The sequence below is a fragment of the Drosophila subpulchrella genome, chromosome X (genome assembly GCF_014743375.2).
Source record: "Drosophila subpulchrella strain 33 F10 #4 breed RU33 chromosome X, RU_Dsub_v1.1 Primary Assembly, whole genome shotgun sequence".
NCBI classification, from domain to species: Eukaryota; Metazoa; Arthropoda; class Insecta; order Diptera; family Drosophilidae; genus Drosophila; species Drosophila subpulchrella.
In genome coordinates this window covers 29,212,570-29,234,961 of record NC_050613.1, presented here as the reverse complement: position 1 = coordinate 29,234,961, position 22,392 = coordinate 29,212,570, and the positions used below count along the sequence as shown (strand labels likewise).

The 22,392-nt window shown below is 42.8% G+C and overlaps 1 protein-coding gene across 1 annotated transcript; it reads right to left on the bottom strand.

The window, feature by feature from the left end:
• Nucleotides 1-95: 95 nt before the first annotated feature.
• Nucleotides 96-22,041, bottom strand: LOC119557508 (hormone receptor 4). The gene is made up of 3 exons (XM_037870281.1): nucleotides 21,259-22,041; nucleotides 8,094-8,872; nucleotides 96-1,892 (listed from the first exon to the last, which is right to left on the bottom strand). The coding sequence occupies exons 1-3, from the start codon at nucleotides 21,791-21,793 to the stop codon at nucleotides 882-884; spliced, it is 2,325 nt and encodes a 774-aa protein (XP_037726209.1). The 5' UTR covers nucleotides 21,794-22,041; the 3' UTR covers nucleotides 96-881.
• Nucleotides 22,042-22,392: the final 351 nt, after the last annotated feature.

The window sequence follows — 22,392 nt, the reverse complement described above, 5'->3', positions numbered from 1 at the left end:
TTAAAGCATACGACCATTTTGCTTCACAAAATATTTATCTTGAACCCTCAGAAAATAACACAAAGCCAGTTATATTTATATATCATCCATTTTATTTCATCTAACTTTCATATATAAGTATGTGTATTGTATGTGGATTTGTTTTGTTTTTTAATTAATTACACAATTTGCTGTTTCTTATGTATTTTCGTTTTTGTTTCAAAAAATTTGAGTTATGAAGGAAAAAAGTAGAGAATATTAGGGCCAGAGGCAGTGGACTGTTTTACGTTTCAGGTTGTAGCACGTGTACATATACGTTGATGGATTGATTGAATTTTGACTTGGTATGTACATTTTATACAGGAGGAAAGTTCAGTTAAAAAAAATCACTAAATGTAATAGGCAAAAAAAAAGTCTTAAACCATAAAAAGCCTTGTTTAGAATTGACAACTAAATTAAATCACATTTAGCATATTTTAAAAATTTTGCAAATCGTTGCAGCTCTTTTTACGCGCTAATGTCTTGTGTTTTTCTTTCATATTTGTAATAATTTAATATTTACACTAAAAAATGAGAGATTATATGTTATTATATATAGATTAATTACGTGTGCAGCTTAGGTGTATGAAAAAAAATTGTTGTTGGCTTTAAGTTTAGGTTTTTGTTTTTCGTTTGTTATGAATGTAATGCCTTTAATTTAAGGTTTTTAGCCTGGGCTGTGTGTTTTGCCTGAAGACCAAAAATTGTTTTGACGTTTGTCTTGAAAACATTTTGAGTACAGCACACAACCCAGACCAAAAAGCTCGTCTATGCTTAGAAAACGTTCATTGCATTTAGCCGGATGTGTTTCGAATCCTGTATGTTTACCGTTGTCCTTAGAACAACACGTCGATGTACATGTTTCATCTTGGTCCGTGGTGGGCCTGCTCCTGCTTGACTTTCAGCAGGAGCTGCTCCTGCAGACCCACCTCCTCGTCGTGGTCGTCGCAGATGTCTATCTCGGGGTCCGCGTCCACATCCCCTTCGTTGTCGTTGTCCACGGGCTCCACGTCCTCCTCCAGCTCGCAGTCCTTGTCCAGCTCCATGTCCTCGATGTCGTCCTGCTCCTCCTCCGCCTCGGACTCGGCGATGGTCACGGCGGAGGACGCGGAGGCCACGGCCACCGCTGCGTTCCGCGCGTTTGCTGCTGCAGCAACGGCTGCTGCGGCTGCTGCTGCAGCCACTGCGGCCTCGGCGTAGCCGGCTGCATTGTGGTGGTGCATGTGGTGCACCTGGTGGTGGTGGTGCTGCTGCTGCTGTGTCTGCTGCTGCTGCTGTTGCTGCTGCTGCAGTTGCTGCAGGTGGTGCAGGTGCTGCTGCTGGTTGTAGGGGTGGTGGGCCGGCGGCCCAGCCGATCCTGTCCCGGCCACCTGCTGCTGCTGCTTCAGCGAGGGCTCTCCGCCGTGCAAGTGGTGCTGCTGGTGGTGCAACAACATGTGGGCGTGCGCCTGGGCCTGGGCGTGAACGTGGGCGTGGTGGTGCCCCTTGTGGTGGTGGTGGTGCCCCTTGCCCCCGGCGGAACCCGCCGCTGGTGGGGGTGCGTCGAAGAGCAGCCGTGAGATCGAGAAGCTTGAGATCGGGGAGTTGTGGGTGCTTCCGGCGGAGTAGCTGGTGTTCGTGTCGTCCGAGGTCGGGGTCTCGCGGTCGCTCTCGTCGCTCTTTAGCAGCTCGGCGGCCTCCAGGGACTTCTTGTGCATGCCCAGCAGCCAGGGAGCCACCGACTCGTCCTCCTTGGCCGACTTTATAATTGTCTCCGGCAGGGGCAGCGAGTGCCGCACCATCGCCCCGTAGAGACCGTACTCCGCCATTTTGGTGCTGTGGCCCCAGCACTTCTCGGTTTTACGCCACTTGGCCCGGCGGTTCTGGTACCACACCTGCAAAAAAGCAAAGAACCCAAATTATTGATCTGTGTGGGGCTACTCAGGTGTCTTATTATCACTATTTTGGCCCTGCAACGTAATATGCAATTAAAAAGTATAACTGGGTCAGAGGGCGCTGGGTGTGGGACAAGAGGGGGCTTTAATGAACACCAAAATTGCTGAAATTTCTAAGGGAATTGCACTTCAAAATAACTTAGCAGTTTCATGGTTAAATTTAAACCTAGGCATCTTTTGAGCATTATGTATGTATATGTTTGGTATTGGCTTGATTTATAGAACGGACTACTTTGTTAAAAAATGTGTTAATAGAGAGTTTAAAAGCAAGCATCACCATCTTTCCACTTCGTAACGCTTTACCCAAGCTTTTCTTGTGTACGTGACCATTTACAAGAATATCAATGTCCGGTTTCTCATCTCACTCACACTCTTCTTAAAGTTTGGCTGGGTGATCTTAGTTCAGTATGTCAAGATATGTATGTCCATCCCCTTCACACTCTTCTAAGCTTTACCTAAGCTAGGCGTTGTTAGTTCCTACATACAAGTGTATCAATGAAACACTTTTTGCTCTCCCTCTCAGACAGTCCCCCAAGTCTCCGCCCTTAAGCTTTGGTTATGCTAATCAGTTCCTCTGGAGCTCGTAAGCTCAAGTTGGGCCAGTTCCCATTTGCAAGTGATCCAATAAAGACCCCACGCTTGTCGTGCAAAACCCCGACCAATTTCGCTGTGTGCCCTTTCCTACGATCTACATATATTTTCCTCGATCAAGACACCTCCAGATCAACAGGAAGGTAAGTGCAGCCTTGTTTTTATAACTAAACCCACCGCTTATGTCTGATAAAAATACAGTTGTAGTTATATGTTTTATCATAGAAAGAGGTGAACAAATTGAATTCCTCATCAATTAACTTTCTAAATAACTCGCTGCACTTCGCTGTGCAAGTGCTAATTAATTAAGAAATTATATATATAGAGTTTATATAGAGAATTTGAAAGCACCCCTGCTGTCCCCATCACCATCTCTCCACTTTGAACCGGTTTACTCAAGCTTTTCTTGTGTAAGTGACCATTTACAAGAATATCAATGTCCGGTTTCTCGTCTCCCTCACACTCTTCCTAAAGTTTGGCTGGGTGATCTTAGTTCCCATATACAACTGAATCAATGAACAGTATGTCAAGATATGTATGTGTGTCTATCCCCTTCACACTCTCCCAAGCTTTACCTAAGCTAGGCGTTGTTAGTTCCTATATACAACTTTATCAATGAAACACTTTTCGCTCTCCCTCTTAGACAGTTCACCAAGTCGTCGCCCTTAAGCTTTGGTTATGCTAATCAGTTCCTATATACAATTGCATTACACCGTTTTGCCAAGACTAGGCGTATGTTAGTGCCCATTTACAAGGTTATCAATAAAAGGTTTCTCAGATGTCTCTATCTCATTCACACTCTCCTTTCTATATGCAATTGTATCATAAACGGTTTCTCCAGAAAAGTCCATATCACGCACACCGCGGTACCCCTCCGACAGTCTCGAGGTCTCCACTCCGCTCTGGAGGTCGTAAGCTCTAGTTGGGCCAGTTCCTATTTGCAAGTGATCCAGTGAAGACCCCCTAATGTCTTGCAAATTCCCCACCAATTTCGCTGTGTGCCCTTTCCAACGATCTACATATATTTTCCTCGATCAAGACACCTCCAGATCGACAGGAAGGTAAGTGCAGCCTTGTTTTTATAACTAAACCCACCGCTTATGTCTGATATAATCAGTTATAGTTATATGTTTTATCATAGAAAGAGGTCAACAAATTGAATTCCTCATCAATTGACTTTCTAAATAACTCGCTGCACATCGCTGTGCAAGTGCAAATTAATTAAGAAATTATTTGCGCCAGCGACAATATTTTTCAGGGATTATCATCGAGTTCTGTGATTGTTTAGGGCCGCACAAAGGCGACGGAAAATCAGGACCTCGGGGTGGGGATTCGCCGGCACAATAGCGACCAAAAACTAATTAATTTAACAGGGGACTTCCCCTTTCGGCCGCCCTTCGACAACAACACTTGTCGCGCATCCCCCGGCTGCTCGAGTACTTATTAGTAACAACATTAGGAACAATATGAAACATTAACAAGAAATGCTGCCGGCCGACAACATTAAACGGTCAATTTTCCATTTTCGCAGACAAGTTGCGGCCGTTCTCCCCTTTTCCCCGGGGACAACTTAATCTTCTGTTGTAAAAGTTCAAGTTTTCCCAGGGTTGCTGACGTAACGACATGTGCCGCAATTCTCCAAGGACCGAATCGCTTTAAATTCCCCGCCACGCGGCCTCGTCCTGTTCTTATTCCCTTCTGAAATTCTTGTTTTTTATTTCAATTCGGTCGGTGTGATGTCAACATTTGCATTTACAGTTGTTTGCCTTGTTTATTGTTGCACTTGAGCAGCATCACGAAAAAAGCAAAGCGAAAACATGGCAAATTAAATCTGCTTGAGTTGACAACACTTAACACCCCCTCGAACCCAAATCCGCAGCCAGAAATATATGTATCTATCTATCTATGGTGCCCAGTGCCGGGGGTGCGACGGTCCCGGGCGGACGAACTCAATCGGTGTTGCTAATGCCGTGATAAATGACTTTTTAAAATACGCCTAAAAAGGTCTATTACAAACGCTAACAAAGTTCTAAAACAGCGAGTATTACGGCCTATAAAAATGGCATTTGGGATTTTTTGCATTTTAAATGTAATATTTATAGAAAGAAGTACTTCTAAGGCTGATACTAATGTATAAGGCCTCCAGAACTCTGAACACATCGAACATTTATGGACTTTAAGATAAAAACTATATAATTGTTTGCCAAAATATTTTAATATTATGATGTTTATCGAAAAAAACATTGTTTTCCCAGGAATATTGTTTTTTGTGGACCGAATGCAGAGAGAAAAAGTGAGAAATAAAGGGGGACGCACAAATAGCAATTTGTTAAATGCTTTTGTTGCACAGCCATAACCTCTTTTGTTTAAATGTTAATTACATAATTATGCATAATCATTTTTAATTTCATTTTTTCCCTTTGCTGGTGTATGTGTGCGTTAATATTAACAGCTCATTAAAAGCGCAGGAGAAAAGAAACGCAAAAGTGTGTAATTAATGCAAGGAGCAACCAAATTATGCAAAAAATAAATTCAGATGGTGCAATTTGCAATTGTTAGTGAGCATGTAACGCTACTATGTGCTATTGCAATATAAAAATGCACTTTCATAGTGTAAGCTGTTTTAATTTTATGTGTGCCATTTCATTACTCATAAGATGCACCTGGATACAATTTAATGACCAATACCAGCTTTTTAAGCAAAACTTTTTCTTATTTCATTATTTTCATTTCTAAGACCTATTCAAAATAAAGAGAAAAATATATAGTTCAAAAACTTCCTTTTTTTGATCTATTTGAGACGTTTTTTTTGAATTGGAAGCAAAAGCCCCCAGTCTTGGTTAAACCAATTATTCTTTTGTTTCTTAATTTTAAAAGCTTGAAAGTCTCGATTATTCGGCCAAAGAACACTCAAAGATTTGAAAAAAAGGAAACACTTGCTCATTATTTTTTCTTTGAAGTGCAAGTGCAGTTTCTTTTGTCTTTCGAAAATCGCCAACTGAAAGTGGCAATTTTATCGCATTTTTTTATAGCAAATTGGAAAAATTTGAACATGCGGTGGAGTGCAATTTGATTTTTTCATTTAATGCAATTTGCATTGTTTTAAAACCCGATTGTGTTTTTCATGTTTTCTCAAAGGGTTTGCCCTTTGTTTTAGCCTTTTCTTTTTTCTGTTAATGTGTATGGAAATTACCAACAAAAGGGGGCGATGTAAATGGCCAAAGAGAAGTGCAAAAAAGTTTTAAATATGGCAGACAATGTGTGCACATCCTAGCTCCGTCTTTGTCACACCTTTAAAAGGTTACAATAATTGAAATTAAACATTAATTCGTTAAATATTAATTGTAAAAAATAGCCTTAGCTTGCCAGCTTTTTGCAGAATATATGATATGATACGGAATGACAAGGTGATTATTAAAAAAAGCTTGGGATGGCTTGTAAAAAATTAAATTTGAATTAGTCATAATTGTAGTCATCTTAAAATCGCGAAAATCACTATTGTTTTTACTTTTTTGGTAGATAACCTTTAAAACTAAACCAAAATCCGTAGTAATTTTCATCATCATTAACATAAACATAATGTCCAACTGTCTAAGGTTGATGGGGATTAGCATTTTATTCAGATTGCGACGTTTTTGTCGCCTGGTCGTTGACTTTCGGCGATGGCAACATTTTTGGCAACTTCCAGTCCAGCAGAAAAAGCCAATAAGAGTGAGGGAGACAAGGCGATTCCCGGGAGAGAGAGACAGGGAGAGGCTGAAAAACATGTTTGGCCATGTTTCTTTTACTTGGTTTTAAAGGGGAAATTTATGCAAAAAAGGGGAAGAATTGCAGAAAACACACACATAATGCGCGAAATGCACGCAAAATGAAATGCAATTAAAAACGGCAGGCAAAAAAGCACACAAAAAGAGAGAGAGGAGAGACTTTGAATGGTGGCTCCGATATTTGCCGTTGTTTTGTGCAAATTTGCATGGCTGCCGTTTCTCTTCCTCTTTCCTCCTCCCCCTTTCCACTTCCCTCTTCTCCTTTCGCCCTCCCCTTTCTTAGCCCATTCTTATAGTGCTGCTAATGATTGCCTCTCCTCCTCGCCCTCCCATCCCCTCTCTTTCACCACTCTCTTTTCCAGCTGTGCGCCATATTTGCACTTAATTGAAGTGTATTTGCGTGTGTGAATGTTTTGGTATTATGTTTACTGCAGCTCTTCTTCTTCATTCTGCCCGACTGTCGGCTTTTTTGTTGGTGTTGTTTCTTTTTGCCTTTCGGCCAATTGTGCTTGTTAATTTGATTTTCGCACACAAATGCAAAGAGCAGGATGCACTCACACCCACATACGGTGCAATTGATGTGGCGCCATCTTGCGGACTTTCAAGTGGTTAATGGAATAACGGGCGTTACGGGAAAGTGGGCTTGATTTATTAGGGGGAAGTCCCCAAAAATTAAAGTGCCATTGGAGCTATTAGTCACATGATTACAAAGTTATAAGTTAAAAGAAAATTAATTATTTGTCAGAACCTCTTACCCAATGCTCTATTTTTACATTTTCTATCAAAAATCTGTAATATTTTTTTTAAAAATAAAATTATAAATAAAAAATATTTTTAAGCTTGAATTGAATTGAATTGAATTTTCACATATTCACTTCACCCACAATACATTGGTTTCAAACTCTAATAAAATAATTTCTTTACGTTTACCAAGATCTTAATCTAAAAAAGTTAATAAATAATTTCCACCTTATTTCAACACATGGCTATTTAATCCGTACAATTTTTCCTTTCCCTTGTCCTGAAGATTTTACAACTCCCTTCATTGCAGCTCTAATTTGGACTTATTTACCCCTTGTGTTTGGTTTGGTTTCAGTTTCTATTATCGGAACGGGCGCTTTGAAAAGTATAATTTGCAATTTTGAAGCTCGCACCTCGCGAGCTCTTGTAACGAATTTTTCGTGAATTTTTTGGAGTGTCGGCGAGTGCCAAGTGCCACGTTTTCTTACTTCATTCCATTTCCGTTTTTGTTTCGCTACTTGGACGTTGCAATTGCAATTGTGTGCATTCGTAATTACGTAATCAGCGAGGCCTCATTACGTGTGGCAACACTTGCCAAGTGCCATGTGCACTCCCCATTTTTAAATTTCCTTTATGGGGGCCACGAAACACTCCCCTCGAATCGAAGCCGCCTTTGATTGCAATCCTTTCCAGTTTAGGATGGGAAAAGCCATAAAAAATGGCTATAAAATGGCAGAAGAACGCTCGCGCATCCTCAGCTTGATTCTGCAGTGCTACGTGACAGCCTGATAGCCCCCCATTTCCCCCATTAAAAAAAGCCGCAAAACCCAAAATGGAGAATCCTTGATTTACTCAGGGACAGTCAGAAAACAGTTTCTCTGAGGTGCATCGGAAAGTTCCAAAGTCAAGGAAATCAATTTTCAACTCTCAGTATTGACTATAAATTTATAAAATAATATTGATTTAAATACCATGGGAGATCAGTAATTTTAGTTCTGGGACACTTCCTTATGGCTGATATCGAATATAGGAGACTGCTCACCTGAATGCGATCCTCGGCCAGGCCGGTTTTCATGGACAGCAGTTCGCGGGCACTCACGTCCGGATAGTGGGCCTCCTTGAAGGCCTTCTCCAGCTCCTCCAGCTGGCTGCTGGTGAAGATCGTCCTGCCATGACGCCGCTTGTTCTTCTTCTTTCCCCCGGGGCCCGTTCCGCCGGGGCCAACCAGGACATCCGCGCCATGGGCGGCTAGCAGGCTGTTGGGATTACCTCCAGGTCCGCCAGCAGCCCCCAAGAACGCCTCGGCATGATGGGCATGGGCATGGGCAGCATGGGCAGCGTGGGCGGCATGGGCGTGGACATGGGCGTGGGCGTGAGCGTGTGCCTGGGCGTGGGCGTGGTGGGCATGATGGGCGGCGGCGGCCGCTGCGGCATGATGATGAGCGGCGGCCGCAGCAGCCGCTGCATGTTGGTGGGCGGCCAGGGCGGCCGAGTGATGCGCACCAGCGGGCGAAGAGCGGTTGCCGGAGTTTCCGCCGTTTCCAGCGGATGTGGAGGTGCTTCCGGAGGTGCCAGAAGCTCCGCCCGATCCACTTATTCCGGCTCCCACGGCGGAACCACCGTTGCTGGCCGTTGGCGAGCCCAAATGTCCCAGGCCATTGGAGGTCTGATTGGCGCCTCCCGATCCGGAACCCCCGGAACCGGTTCCCGATCCTCCGGACCCGTTGCCCGATGAACTGCTATTTTTGCTGGGCGACTGCTCGTCACCGCTGGCATTGGCCAAACTGCTGGCATACTCCTGTCCTCGGGCGGCAGCTTGTTCTGCAGGAGAAATTGGAAAAAAATTAAGTTGCGTTGACTAAACGTTAAGATACCCCGCTTTTCCCTTTTAGCATATCATATTCTAATATACAATTATTTATCATCCATAAGTTTTCTCTTCAATGCTTTAGATTTTCGAATCAGAAAGCAAACAAATCTGAAAGATGTTAGACTATATTTAAGTCTGGCAGAGCTTTTGAAGAGTGAATAAAAATGATTACCTACCATTATTCCGAATCTGTAATCATATTTCTAAGAAGTCTTCAACCCCTTTCCATACGGCACGGCTTACTCGAATTCCTGGCGCTTGCTAAACACATGTCGTAGGATGTAGCCCCCGATCCCGAGCAAAAACCCTGGCCCAAAAACCATAACCCAATCCCTGTGGCAAATCCTATTTCCTTTAAACGGCAGACAATGGCGAGCAGATATTCGAGAAGTCGATTTTTCGCACACGATAAAGCGGCAGCTGGAAAATCGCTCCATGCCCGTTCAACTCGATGTGTCGCGCAGATTTTGACAAGTTGCCTGGATTTTATTCAAATGTCAGCAAAGGGTTAAATGTGTTTGTGTTTGCACCTTCCTAGAAAGCCGAGAAAATAGCAACACACACCCTCAGATGGCAAATATTTTCTTTGCCCTGCTCAGCTCCTTGAAGAGGAAAGCGGAGGAAAAGGACGAGCGGACACGGACGGGACCTCGGTTTCGTGTGCCGGCTTTGTTTTGACAATTAGGGTGTTAGAGTGTTAAGTGGTTTAGCCCTTTTTCGGTCTCAAATTAAACGCGAATCGGCTTAGGCGTGTTGCACAGGGCGTTCTATTGTGATTGCTTGAATGAGCCGATCCACAAGGATGATAATGATGATAATGGCGGTAGTGGTGGTGATGGTGATGAGGTCGACGAACACGAAAGGTCTCACTCTTCGATGGACTTCCGGCCACTTAATTTAACCAATCTATCAATGAGGTATATTCTTCTACAGGCAATTTAATAATGAATACTGAAAGATTACTTTTCAATTTACGAGTTCTGGGTAGTATTTAGATGTGTTCTTAGTTTCTTTGCAAGTATACAAAGAAATAAGAAACAATTCGTTACGCCCTATGTATTTCTTATGTTATATTTTTCCGTATTTCCTATGGCCTCCAAAATGGTGACCCAAAACTGCACTTCCAAATTCTATAACTTCAGTTATTGTATCCCGATTTTGAAGTGGGATGCCTCTATGAATTTGTGGCTTAATTATCTGATATTCTACATTAAAAGTTTTCTTTTAAGCGAGGTTCAAAATTTTAGTCCACTTTCATGTTCGATTATTCCGTAATTCCAATGGGGTCCAGCATGGGAACCCAAAACTGAACTTCTAAATTCCATAACTTGACCTGTAGGATCCCTATCTTTAAGTGGGATACCTCTATGAATTCGTGGTTTAATTCTCTGATATTTTACATTAAAAGTTTTCTTTGAAGCGACGGTCAAAATTTTAGCCCATTTTCATGTTCGATTATTCCGTAATTCCAATGGGTCCAGCATGGGAACCCAAAACTGAACTTCTAGATTCCATAACTTGACTTCTAGGATCCGGATTTCGAAGTGGGATACCTCTATGAATTTGTGGCTTAATTCTCTAATATCTTACATTAAAAGTTTTCTTTTAAGCGAGGGTCAAAATTTTAACTCATTTTCATGTTCGATTGTTCTGCAATTCCAATGGGGTTCAGAATGGGAACCCAAAAACAGTTATTGGATCCCGATTCGGACGTGGAATACGTCTATAAGTTTGTAGTTGAATTCACCAATATTGTACATTGAAATGATTTTAATCTCTTGCAACTTTTGAGCCACTTCTAGGCACTTGTATTAATAAAACCAAAATATGCTCCACATTTCAACCAATTTGGACCTGATTTCACTACCAAACGGATCTATTCAGTTCTCTATAAATACATGTACGTCCCACGAGTTCATGTGTTTGAGCGGTGCTTTTATTGCCTGGCTACTTTGGCGGCACAATTAGACACACATCAATTAGCAATTAGCTGGTCAGCGAACGACAGCTGACCAAACCCCCTCTGCATCCCCTACATTCATATACAGTCCGAAGCCAAAGTCAGACCCTCGCAAAAATGCTTTAAAAGCCCTCGCACACTTATAAATAGTCACGTTAATGATACATATATAAATATATATACTGGGGAGAGGGCGATGAGTGGTCAGCCACTTTGGCCAGCTATCGATGTCGTCTACGCTGGGAAAAATGGATTCAGCCAAAGGTAATATACAAATTGAGAAGATACGGCCGTTAGTCCCAAACCAAGGCTTGAAGTCTTGCCTAATGGTGTATTTGTATAAAAAAAGGGAAAAGGAAAATTTTATTCTATTTAAAAGTATTAATAAATAAAAAAAATGTTCAGTGTGCAGCTTGGTCTGGTCCAGCTCACTTATTTTCCGATGTGTTCAGTTCTGTTCGGTTCGTCAACTAATTTAATTTGCTACTCGGGTAAGTCAATCGGGGCATGAGTTGCTTGATTTTCTGTTTTCGGTCATGCGATATTTTGTGCCGTCCCCCAACTTTTCCATTTGCCATTTTCCTTATCCACTTTCGTTCCCGTTTCGCCAAGTTTTTCTGGCTCGTTTTCCGCCTAAATTAATTTGATATGTACTCGTAGTTCTTTTCCTGGTTTTTGTGGATTGGAGGATGGTGTGGTGAGTGGGGGTGAAATGTATACGACCGCCTCCTTTGTGTCCTATCCCTTGGCCGAGTATCCTTTCGGGATCCTTTGTGCCTCGATTAATTGTTCAATTAAGCAATAATTTGATCGAATGGCTTTTGTTCTGTGCGGCATTCCATGAATTGCATTAACTGCCCAGTGAAGCGGCTACGATAATATGCCAATTTATTGTGGTATTTATTGAGTTCGGGCTTAGTTATGTAGCTACCTTTCGGTAGTTTGTGCTACGTTAGGGGGATTTCGCTTTAATAATCAAAAATATCTGAAACATAGTTTTATAACTTGTTAACTTTTTCGTAACGGCAAAAAAGATTTCGTCCTAGAATTTTCCTTTTACTTTCGACTTGGCAGTATTTTCCATGTTTATAGCTTTAATTTGTGTCCGGAAGTTCGTGTACTTTCTGCAGCTTTCGAATAACCTATCCCATTGAGCGAATGAGATTTATGGACTCCCCAGGAACTCCTCCTGATAAATGGCAGCCGTCCAAGTAGCAGATCCTCCAAAGGACCCCCCGCCAGCGTCCACAGACGAAATGTAAAATTACCAATAAAGTCAAATTGAAATTGCCAGACATATTAATAAAAGCCCACCAACCACCGCCATCGAGAGCACCACCGTTTGGCACTGGCATCAGGAGTGGAGTGGATCTATGCCTGTCTTGGGCCGTTTCCTAACGCGATTACACGGTGCAAAATCGGTGGTTCCTGCACCTGAGTATTTTCTTGGTTCTGAAGATTGCTAGCCGATACTGCATTTAAATGTAAAGAGCTGGTAAAATGTCATATATATTTCGTAGATGATTTAGTTATGTGCATATTAATTACAGTGTATGACGGTACACTTTTTAGATAATTTATTTAAATTTCCTAAAACATCTTTAAACAATCCTAACTATAAATATTGTATTAAGTGATTGTTTTTTTGCAGTGCATCATTGCGTAATAGCAGAGCGATTTAGTGGATGGGCCACATGGGTGCCACCAGGCGATATAAGAAGCAGATGAAGCCGAGGGAAACCGACGCCCCTTTTCAAACGATTTATATTTTCCCTCAGCTCTTGTTTTTTGCTTTTAATTTTATTTTCGCCGTAGAGAGGAAAAAGAGAAAAATTTCTGTTGACAGGAAATACACTCGAAATTGGCAATTTTGCATTTACGTTAATAATACTCAAGCGTATTTACTACTTACACTTTTACGAGGAGGAGGTTGTCTAGGCGAAAGTGGGTGGGTTTTCTTCTCTCTTTTTTTGGTCGCCAAAAAGAAATAGGTATTTATTTGCGCCAAGGCAACATTGCCCCATTGGGTGGTGCTGGGCGCTTTTCCGGGGGTGGTGCTGCCGGGGGTGGCTTTCCTCGACTGGGCGAGAGACGAGGGCTAAGTATAGCTGAGCCAATATGACGCGCAATTATTTGTAATGGAGACGTAAATAAGTTGAAGAAGCAAAGTGGTAAAAGAAAAATGGCAAGGCAAGTGGGTGGTGGGGTGGTTGGGTGGTTGGGCTGTTGGGCGGTTGGGTTGGCTGCTGTTCTCCCAACTTGCTAGTTGTTACACAACGAGGGACTTGCTTTTTGTTTTGGGGTTGCGTTTTCGGCTTGTCTCCCAGTTTTCTGGGTGGTTGTTTGTCGCCGCGGGGGAAACAAAATATTCGGGGCTTTACGGGGGGTTCGCCCAGTGGTTGGAGGGGGGTTCTAAAGGTTTTTTGGAGGGCTTCGAAGTGTGGGTGGCTGGACGTCCCGCAGTTAGCTCGTTAACTCCATTTGCGCTCGTATTTTGCATTGTTGCTATTCCTATTGCCTTTGCTGTTGTAATAAATACGAAAGGCGTTGTTTTTCCAAGATGGCGGACCTGTGTATGTGTGTGTGGGGAGTGGGGTGTGGGGCCGGAACAGACTGACACACAGACAGGCAGAGAGAGTTTCCACTTTAAGTTTAAATAATATAATAAAAACAAACTGAATAGTGAAAGATAACGCCGCTTTACGACAGGCCATTGAAAGGAATGAAAAGGTCGCTGATATCAGCGATTCTTACATGAGTTAGATCAGTTGATTTTCCTTAAACATAAGATAAATCAGTAAAATTAGGTTGGGTCTGAACTTTAAATAATGTATCTTCGAATTTTAAATGAAAAACTTTTTGTAAAACCATGACGATTTTGTAGCTACCTGGAATAGTATTGACCTAAAATATGACTTCAATAACATAAATAAAAAATACTATGTACAAAATAGACGAAACTTAAATATTTTAGTTGTCTGTATTATAATTCAAGTTATTAAAATGTAGTAACTCTTACGTTGGTACTTTATCTTTTTAATATTATGATCTAAACATCGATCCATTTATTGAAATGTTCTTGTGTATCCTTAGTTTTCGCAGGACTTATTTTCCTTGTTGATACTCAAACAAAAACAAGAGAAAGAAACGCCAAGGGAAAAACAACAATCAGACAATGACAATTGAAGAAAAAAGCGGTGGAAAAGTGGGGTGTTGTGGGGCCGCGGGGTTTTCCCGGTTTTGGTTTTGTGTTACGCTTATTTTCCAATTTCGCTGGTGTTTTTTTACTCGCAGATTCGCAGCCATTGATTTTCCAAGCTGTGCTTAAATTTGCTTACTCGCCTTGAAAACCCTGCCCCCAAATTTGACGCCACCCCCCACCCAACCACTTGGCGCTTTGTTGCTGTGTATTGTATTTCGATTTTCAAGCTGATTTTCTGCTATTTTCCTGTTGTTGTCTAGCTGTGTTTTCCTCCGCTCTGCATCCACTCTTTTTTGTTTGTTTGAAAGCTTTCCGTTTCTGTTTTTCCATCCATTCGGCAGCGGAGCAGTGAAGCTTGAATGAAATAATTGGGTAGTTAGTGCGATTTTCCTTTCCTTTCGCAGGCTCCTTGAAAAACGCTTCTGCCGCCTCGCTTTGCATTCTTCCGCTTTTAATTTATTTATACGCAAGACTCTTGAGTGAGGCAGGAGCTTTTCTCAGCTTTTCTCCGACGTTTATTTCTGCCGCTGTTGCGCACAAACCATTTCCCCATTTTCCCCAATTCCCCCCTATTTTCACCTTATAATTAGACATTATTTCGCGTTCAGTTGGGTTCTGTAGTTGACAAAGTGGGCGTGGCTCGACTAGGTGGCTATTAGCTAATGAAATGCATGCAGCTATGTCGTATATCAAGTTAACAGTAATGCGAGGAAATTGGTAGGGAAATAGTATTATTCGACTAATGCAAGAACTAGTTAAGATATTGGTTCTGATAATTTGGGGGTCGCCCGTTTTCCGATTGCTTTTAAATATATTGCCTTTCTTATTACAGCAAATAATATGAATAAGTTATAGAGAAAAGCCCCATGGACCACTTTCCCGGTTTGGGTCAATCGATTCCGCAGCCAAATGATCGGTACGATTTTTGGATCAACCTTCTCCCCTGCTCACTGTTTTCAGCCCACAAAAATCGAGCTACGAATCAGAAACCAAGCCGAATTGCATGTTTCACTTTTGTAAAATTCATTTGGCCATAAAACGGGCTGTGCACAGTTAGGAATTGAGGACTTTGGGGCGCCAGCAGCCTTCCAGCTTACAAGCCGTACTCCCCCCAATTTGGGCCACCTCGCAAATGGTCGGTCGGAACGTTGTTCCATTTAAATGGGCAACTAACTCGAAACCGGCAAACCAAACAGCCAAACGACCAACAACCCTTTTGTGGTCTGTCCATTTCGGCTGGCTACGTTTTACAACACTGTAAATGCTGTGCGGAAATAGCGGTAAATATAAAAACACACACACACACGGCTGGCATGCAGCAGGGTGTTAAAATGCCTGTTTGTGTGCGCTCAAATATTTATTAACCCATCAACACATGCGGAAGTTTTTCCGGCCTTTTCGTTGCAAACACATATAACAGCCGAAAACTTCAGACCACCCCCTACCCCCTACCCCTCACCCCCCTGTGGCACCCCCTTTGGCCACTGCGCCACCCCCTCCCCCTTTGCATATGTGGGTATGTTTTTCGGTGGTAACAAATTCGTGTACCGTTGCAAATTGCTGTCAACAGGGAAATTAATAAAAAGTCAAACGCCTTTTAAAGGCGAAGCAACACCACCCCCGTGAAATGGGTGCTTGTGTGTTAAGATCGGCAAATAAAATAAGACCCTTAGCAGCTACACCAACTTTTGGGTTCTTTGCGAAGCCATAAAATGGATTAACACGTTTAATATTCAATTTGCGCACACGCGACGCTGTAAAAATGCCGCAATGAGTTACTAAAGTGGCGCCCAAACAGCGGACCTAGTCCTCGAGAAGCTCTCTAGTTTTGGGCATTTGATTCGATTAACGGCAATTAGAGTGCCAAAATTCGACGAGGTAATTGCGTGTGATGATGGGAAATAAAAGGGAACTTTGGGCTATGTTTCCTACTTCTATTTTAGAGACGACTAAGACGAGGATTACGAGTTAGCACTTAGCATAGCAATTGGGCTTATAAGTACAGTTGTTAATGATATGAGTAAACCAATTTTAGTACGACTTAAGTGTGATAACTTCTTACGAATAGAATCTTCTGATGATCGGGTGTATTCATCGAATTCTTTCCCAGGGCTCTACATTCTTCGGAGTAAGCTTTCCCATTCTCAGCCATCATCCATCCTTATTGCCCTACTCCTTCTCTCGGGATTTCTGATTTGGCAAATGCAACTCCTACAGCGTCTGGCTAAAAAATTGTCCATCATGTTCGTCTGCTGTCCATGCACTTTTTACCAAATGCCACTTGGCCCCAAATGCTGAATACTGAATGCTGTTTGCCCTCTGGGGGCTTAACTGCAAAATCATGCAGAAAATGTTCGAGCTGGGACTGGGATTGGAACTAGGATTGGATTGGGCTTAAACTGGCGAACAAAGCCACTTAACTGATGCGCTGACTAGCCTTGTAGGTTTATATAGTTTGTGGCTCGTAGCAGGCAGACTCCAATCTTCGGCTCCATCTCGGACCCTGAGAGCCAAGAGGCTGGAAAATCTGTATCTGTGTCTGTATCTGTATCTGCATCTGTATCTGTGTCTGTGCGAGTTGTTTACACGCCGCTCTCGAGTGCTTCCTAGGAAATCGACGACGACTGCGACTGCGAGTGCGAGTGCAACTGCAGCCTGAAGTGGAGTGGTCCAGGTTGCATTTGGCTGATCATGCAGCTGGTTCAAATTTTGGACGGTCGGTGGTAGGACCGAGCTCCTTTCAATGCCTGCCACTTGTTGTCATCAATTTCTGGCCCTCTGTTTATCCAGCGGGGCCACTTGCAGTTCGGTTGCACTTCGCTGGAAGCAACATTTCGGAAAAACCCTAAATGTGAAAACCACGCGTATCATCCGACCATATTTGTTTTCGTTTCGTCTGGTTTCGTTGAAACCCGAACTTGAAGTTTTCTAATTAAAAAATGATTAAGAAAATAATAGCTGTTATTTTCGTTCTCGTTCTCGTTTCCTTTTTCTTCTACTTTTTGACCTACTCATTGTCACATAATTAACACTTGATATAGCAATTTGTGTACAGTTTTTGGGGAATTTTCCCAGCAGTTTTCGTCTCTTGTTTGGGAAAATGTGCGAAAAACTATCGAATTTCCTTTGCCGCAGGGGCAGGAAATGTGCAAGGATTTGTATCGGAAGTGCGTCCTTGCGGCGCACAATAATATCGCAAAAATATCTGAGACACCTTTTACCTTTTTTGTGAAGAGTACAGATTCTTATCGGTGCTGCTTTTTTTGAGGTTTTCTTTTCCTTGGGATTTTTCTTTATTCCGCTTCTTTTGTGGTAATTATTTTTGGCTTTCAAAATTGGTGCGATTGATTTACAGTCGGCCAGGACACGCGTGACAAGGGACCTTTTGCCACAAGGATTATTGGATTTAGGTATGGATTAAAAGAACCAAATGATAGCTCATTTTTTTGATTTAGACAGAGAAAAAAATATATAAAGTTAGGAAAGTGGTCTTGAAATCTTGAAATTGGAAAACAAAACAAATTGGTCTTGACTTAATCATGCCTTAAACGGTGTTACAGTTTTTATAAAATTTTTAATTTTCAGTTGAAAATTGCATGAAACCAAGAGCTTCGTTCCTGAATTTAGATCTTTCTCTAGAACATTTGACAATCTGTATTTAGAAAGTTTGCAAAGCATATTTTTCGTACTTTTGCAACCGTTAAGTGATTTAAGTTAATATACCAATTACTCAATCAATGGAAGTTGAAGAAAACACTCCTAAAGCCGTTAATCTGCTGTGAAGGTATTTCTTTGGTGAAGCCCAATTGGGGAAACCAATTTGTCTGCAATTATTTGTCATTAAGACAAATTAACTTTCCAGAGCGCAGGGAAAATTACACATGACTAAGGCGGCAAGACAACAATGGGCGAGAAAAAGAGGCGCTTACAACCAAATGGCTCACAGGGCAGCTCAGCCAAATGTGCGAAGAAAAATAGAAGTACAAGAATAATACCAGACACCATACCAAGTGGAAAAGGAGAAAGAAAAATAGTGGCCTGCATTACACGAGGAAAGCGATGCGAACAAAAGGACACAACATACGCCAAGGATCTCTCGAGCAAATATTTATTAGAGCCAGAAGCCGAGGTAAAAAGAGAGCTCCTCAATGGCCACTCAAATTAAGGCTAACAACGTGCAAGTAGCAATTTCGCCCGAGAAAAGAAAACTGAAAGGCTGCTGTTCGCCCACCCACTCCCCTGCTATTTTCCGATGTTCCAGCTGCGGTTAACCACTCGAGTCGATTTATTTTGTACACAATTTGCCTCGAAACTAACGCCCCGTGTTCCTCGGGTCCAGGATCTGGTAACCGGGAAAGGACACGGCGTTTGTTGCCTTTTTTACAGCTCGCAAGGAGCCTCGGGGTCTCAACTTCTGCTGTTGTGCAAACAAAGTGCGAACGGACCTTCGGCAAATAACTGCGATGGGCATGACTAAGAAGAACAAGTTGAAAAGGATGTGCCAGGATGCAGGCGAAAAAAATGAGCACCTACTTCAGGAGAATTGGCTGGGAACACAGTGGATGCATCTCATGATGATGATGATCTCACTTAGAAGTAACCTAAAAACACCTTTTCGAATTTTACGGTATTAAATCATACCAGTTTATCTAGATTCTTCCCAGGGTACATTTATTTGTTATTAAAAAGGAATCAGTTAAGTGTAAAACCCAAATGAGGTAGTAATTTGAAAGGGTCTAAATGGAGGGTTTGGTTCTCTTTTTCTGATCAAACCTATTATAAAAGGACAATTAAATAAAGTTCGCTTTCCGCATTTTCGCGCAGTGCAAAGGTGGAACTAGAAGAAGAGCGGGATAAAGACGATTTTAAAGTGGTTGGCAGCAGCTCCCGGAAAGGTCAACAATGACGGAATGACTGAATGACAAACGAAGAAACCGAAACGAAGAACCACACAAAGGGAACGGAATGACAAATAAACAGATGTAAAGTGTGAAAATTTAACAAATTAAGTGCGTGTAACTCTCGGATGCAATTGTGTCTGCCATGAGAGTGTGTGGAAAGTGTTGCGGAAAGGAGATGGGCGATTCGGGTGAAAATCTTGTGGGGGCGTGGCCATTTGGCCGGGAAATGGAGTTCAACGGCAAAAGACGGTTCTACATGCACTTAAAATAATAAATGCGGCATAAAAAGGTTCCAAGTCCTTTGTGTTCCAAACCAAATAACAAGATATCTTTATTTAATTTTAAATATTATATTTTGTAGAAATACTTAACTTTGCGGGTGTATAGTAATGAACAAAAAACGGATATTATAGTGATATACCTTTGAACAGTATGCCATTTCCCATTAAAAAGTAGAACAGTATCATCCAAATGGAAATAAAAAGCTTTAAAAATAGAGACATTTATACGATCTGTTAAAAGTTATAGGATTCCAATTGTTTGTGCGTTCTTCGTTACCTATTCGCTTTGGGATTATCGGAGTTAGACCCATCAAAGTTTTATTTCCGAACTGTCCGTAATTCTCTGAAGCTTGAACCTTTTTTTGATGAAGCTCCACTGGCTATCGCATTTTAATGGATGCTCGTGCCAACTGGAGTTTGCTAATTTCACTGAAAATTATGCGCTTAATTAGCGCTACACACACAGAGAGAAACCAAAATCGTGCCTCGAGTGAAGTGTGTGAGAGATTTCACACTTTGCTGACAGGACGGCTGCCGCTCACTTACCGCTCCTGCCCCTGCCACGCCCCTCCTTCTATTCCTCCCTCATTCTGTGTGTACACTTGGAGAAATCAGTAATATAATTTTAGCAAGTTAAAATGGGTGGAAATTTTCAATTAAATAATTGTAAAAAGGCAATTCCATCATTAGCAACTTACTTACTACTGACTTACATACCAGAACAATATATTGCCAATGATCTTCAATAGTAACTTCTTAAATAGAGCCGGAAGTTCTAGATCCCCGGTTAGGTCACCTATTGCAAATCAAGTTTTTGAGCTCAGTATCCCACATTTAAGGCGTTTTTTCGAGTGGATAAGTGTTATTAATAAGCTGGACCCCGGTAACCTCCCCTGTGTCCGCATCCACGCCCTTTGTGCTGTGCTTAATCGTGTCGTTTCATTGTTTTAACTCCGATGAGGACGCGACTCAATTGCCAACCCTTTGAGCTTATTAGTTGCGCCTACGGGTGGGCAAAAGGACCAGGTCGAGGGACGAAGGACTCGGAGTGCCGAGTACGAAATGCAGGAGACAGATGCGGTTGCCACTTGGCTGCACCCGTACAGCAGATGCAACAGAGTGTTCAGCGCTATGCAGCTCCTTCCCCGCACTCCCCCTAATTAGCCACCCCTCCTCCCTTTTGTGCCCCATTCGAAGCAACTCACTGGCAAAGTGCAGGAGGAATATCAATTCGTGCTTTATTTTATAAAAACCTAGTTGGGATGCGCAGTCTGGGGATGCCCAACTAAAATTCCCTAAAACTAGTTGGCATTGAATAACGTAACTTCATCGTTGTTTTACAAATTGGAAATCCTAATCTAATCGATTTTTGAACCATATCGAAATGTTTTTTTTTTAAATGTTGGAAACAGAATACAAGCAGAATAATTTCACAAATACTTCGTAAATGATTACCATGATTTTAATTCCAGAGAATGGAATTTTTAGAAATTCAATATTTTGTAGATATCTTTTTGAATAGAGGGAATCAATATTCGTTTGGTACTAGAGTACAAACGTTAATGAAGGTATGGCCCAAGATATAGGTTAAAAAAGGACTTAACTTATTAAACATACATCCAAAGTATGTATTTATATTGCCTCTAAAGCAGTTTATATCGATAATATAAACCGATAAAAGAAAGTGATTGAATTGGATAGGATTTCGGGGACAATAACACCGGTAAATAAAAAGTTAAGGTCAAATGCCTTTGTAACTATTTAATTGGGTGTACAAATTCATTCATAAATGTACGAACATTTTGTTAATACCATTTTACATATTTTGGAGTACCAGATCCCACAGGGATTTGTATGTTACTCTTACGAGTCAAGGCATTACTCATAAACAGGGCCCAGTAACTGATGGTAGTACCAGCAGTGAAATGGGGTTTTCAATAGGCTATACCAATACTTAGGAGGGGAAACCGGGGATCTCGATCACCTGACTCACCTGCAAACTGGGCGCCGAAGTGCTGCTGGAAGTGTCCCCGGAACTCGTGGGGCGTGCTGAAACCGGGGGGCAGGAATCCCCGGAGATAGGCGGCCGCCGCCAAGGTGGTCATGTGGTGGTGGTGGGCGGCCGCCGCGTTGCCAGGGTCCGCTGCAGCGGCGTATCCGGCGGCGGCGTAGAAGTTGGCCGGGTTGAAGACGGGCAGTTGGCAGTGGGCGGCCGCCGCCGCCGCGGCTGCAGCAGCCGCCGACAATCTGGACACGTCCGGCGATATGGATCGGGAGTCCCTGAGGCCGTCCATCTGCTGCTGCTGTTGCTGTTGCTGCTGCTGTTGTTGCTGCTGCTGCTGTTGTTGCTGCTGTTGTCCGGCGGATATCGAGCCGTTGGCGGGCGTACTCGCGGTGGGCGGGGGCGTGGCTGCCGGCGAGGGCGGCGCCTCCGAGGGCGTGGCACTGGCGCTGTTCTGCTGCTGGTAGGCGCCCAGTCCCAAAATCTCCTGGATGGCGAAGGGCGTTCGCATCTTGGTGGCCTGCATTTTGCCGACGGAACTTTTGCACTGAACGATTGTTTGGGTTCTGAGTTTGTTTTCGAAAAGAGTCGGAGTTCCCAAGTTTCTATTTATCGCACACTCTCATGGCAGCTGGCGAACACACGCACACGTACACGTACACGTACACAGGAAAAAAAGTTCACTCACGCACTTGGCGCTTGTATGTATTTTATTTTTGTGGGCTTGTTTTTTGTTGTTCGGTGTGTTTTTGAGCGCTGGAGCGTTCGGTGCGGCGTTCGAAAACGAACTGAAATTGAAAAGCGAACTGCACGCCAGCAAAAGCGTCGCGTTGAACGCCGCTGCCGCCGTCGGCGTCGCTGCTGGCGTCGGCGCCCGCACCCACACACAGGGCAAGGCAACAACAACTTGCAGCGCCATCTTTGCGGGCGCGAAGGGGATGGCCATAGCAGCGCCATGCAGTCGTCTCGCTCACTCACCCGCTTTGACCTCAGATACTTCCAGCGCAGAGGGGTTATCCTGCATCTTTCTCTCTCCCGCCTGGGCACTCCCCTATTTGCCTCTCTTTCCGCCCTGGAAAACCCTCACGTACACTGTAAACACTGTGCGTGTGAGGGGTCAATGTG

Excerpts from the sequence above, each read along its gene's own strand:
- LOC119557508 (XM_037870281.1), bottom strand. The coding sequence starts at position 21,793 with ATGCAGGCCACCAAGATGCGAACGCCCTTCGCCATCCAGGAGATTTTG. Across the intron at positions 8,873-21,258 it reads CTTCGGCGCCCAGTTTGCAG|AACAAGCTGCCGCCCGAGGA; the intron begins GTGAGTCAGGTG and ends TTTCTCCTGCAG. Across the intron at positions 1,893-8,093 it reads TGGCCGAGGATCGCATTCAG|GTGTGGTACCAGAACCGCCG; the intron begins GTGAGCAGTCTC and ends GCTTTTTTGCAG.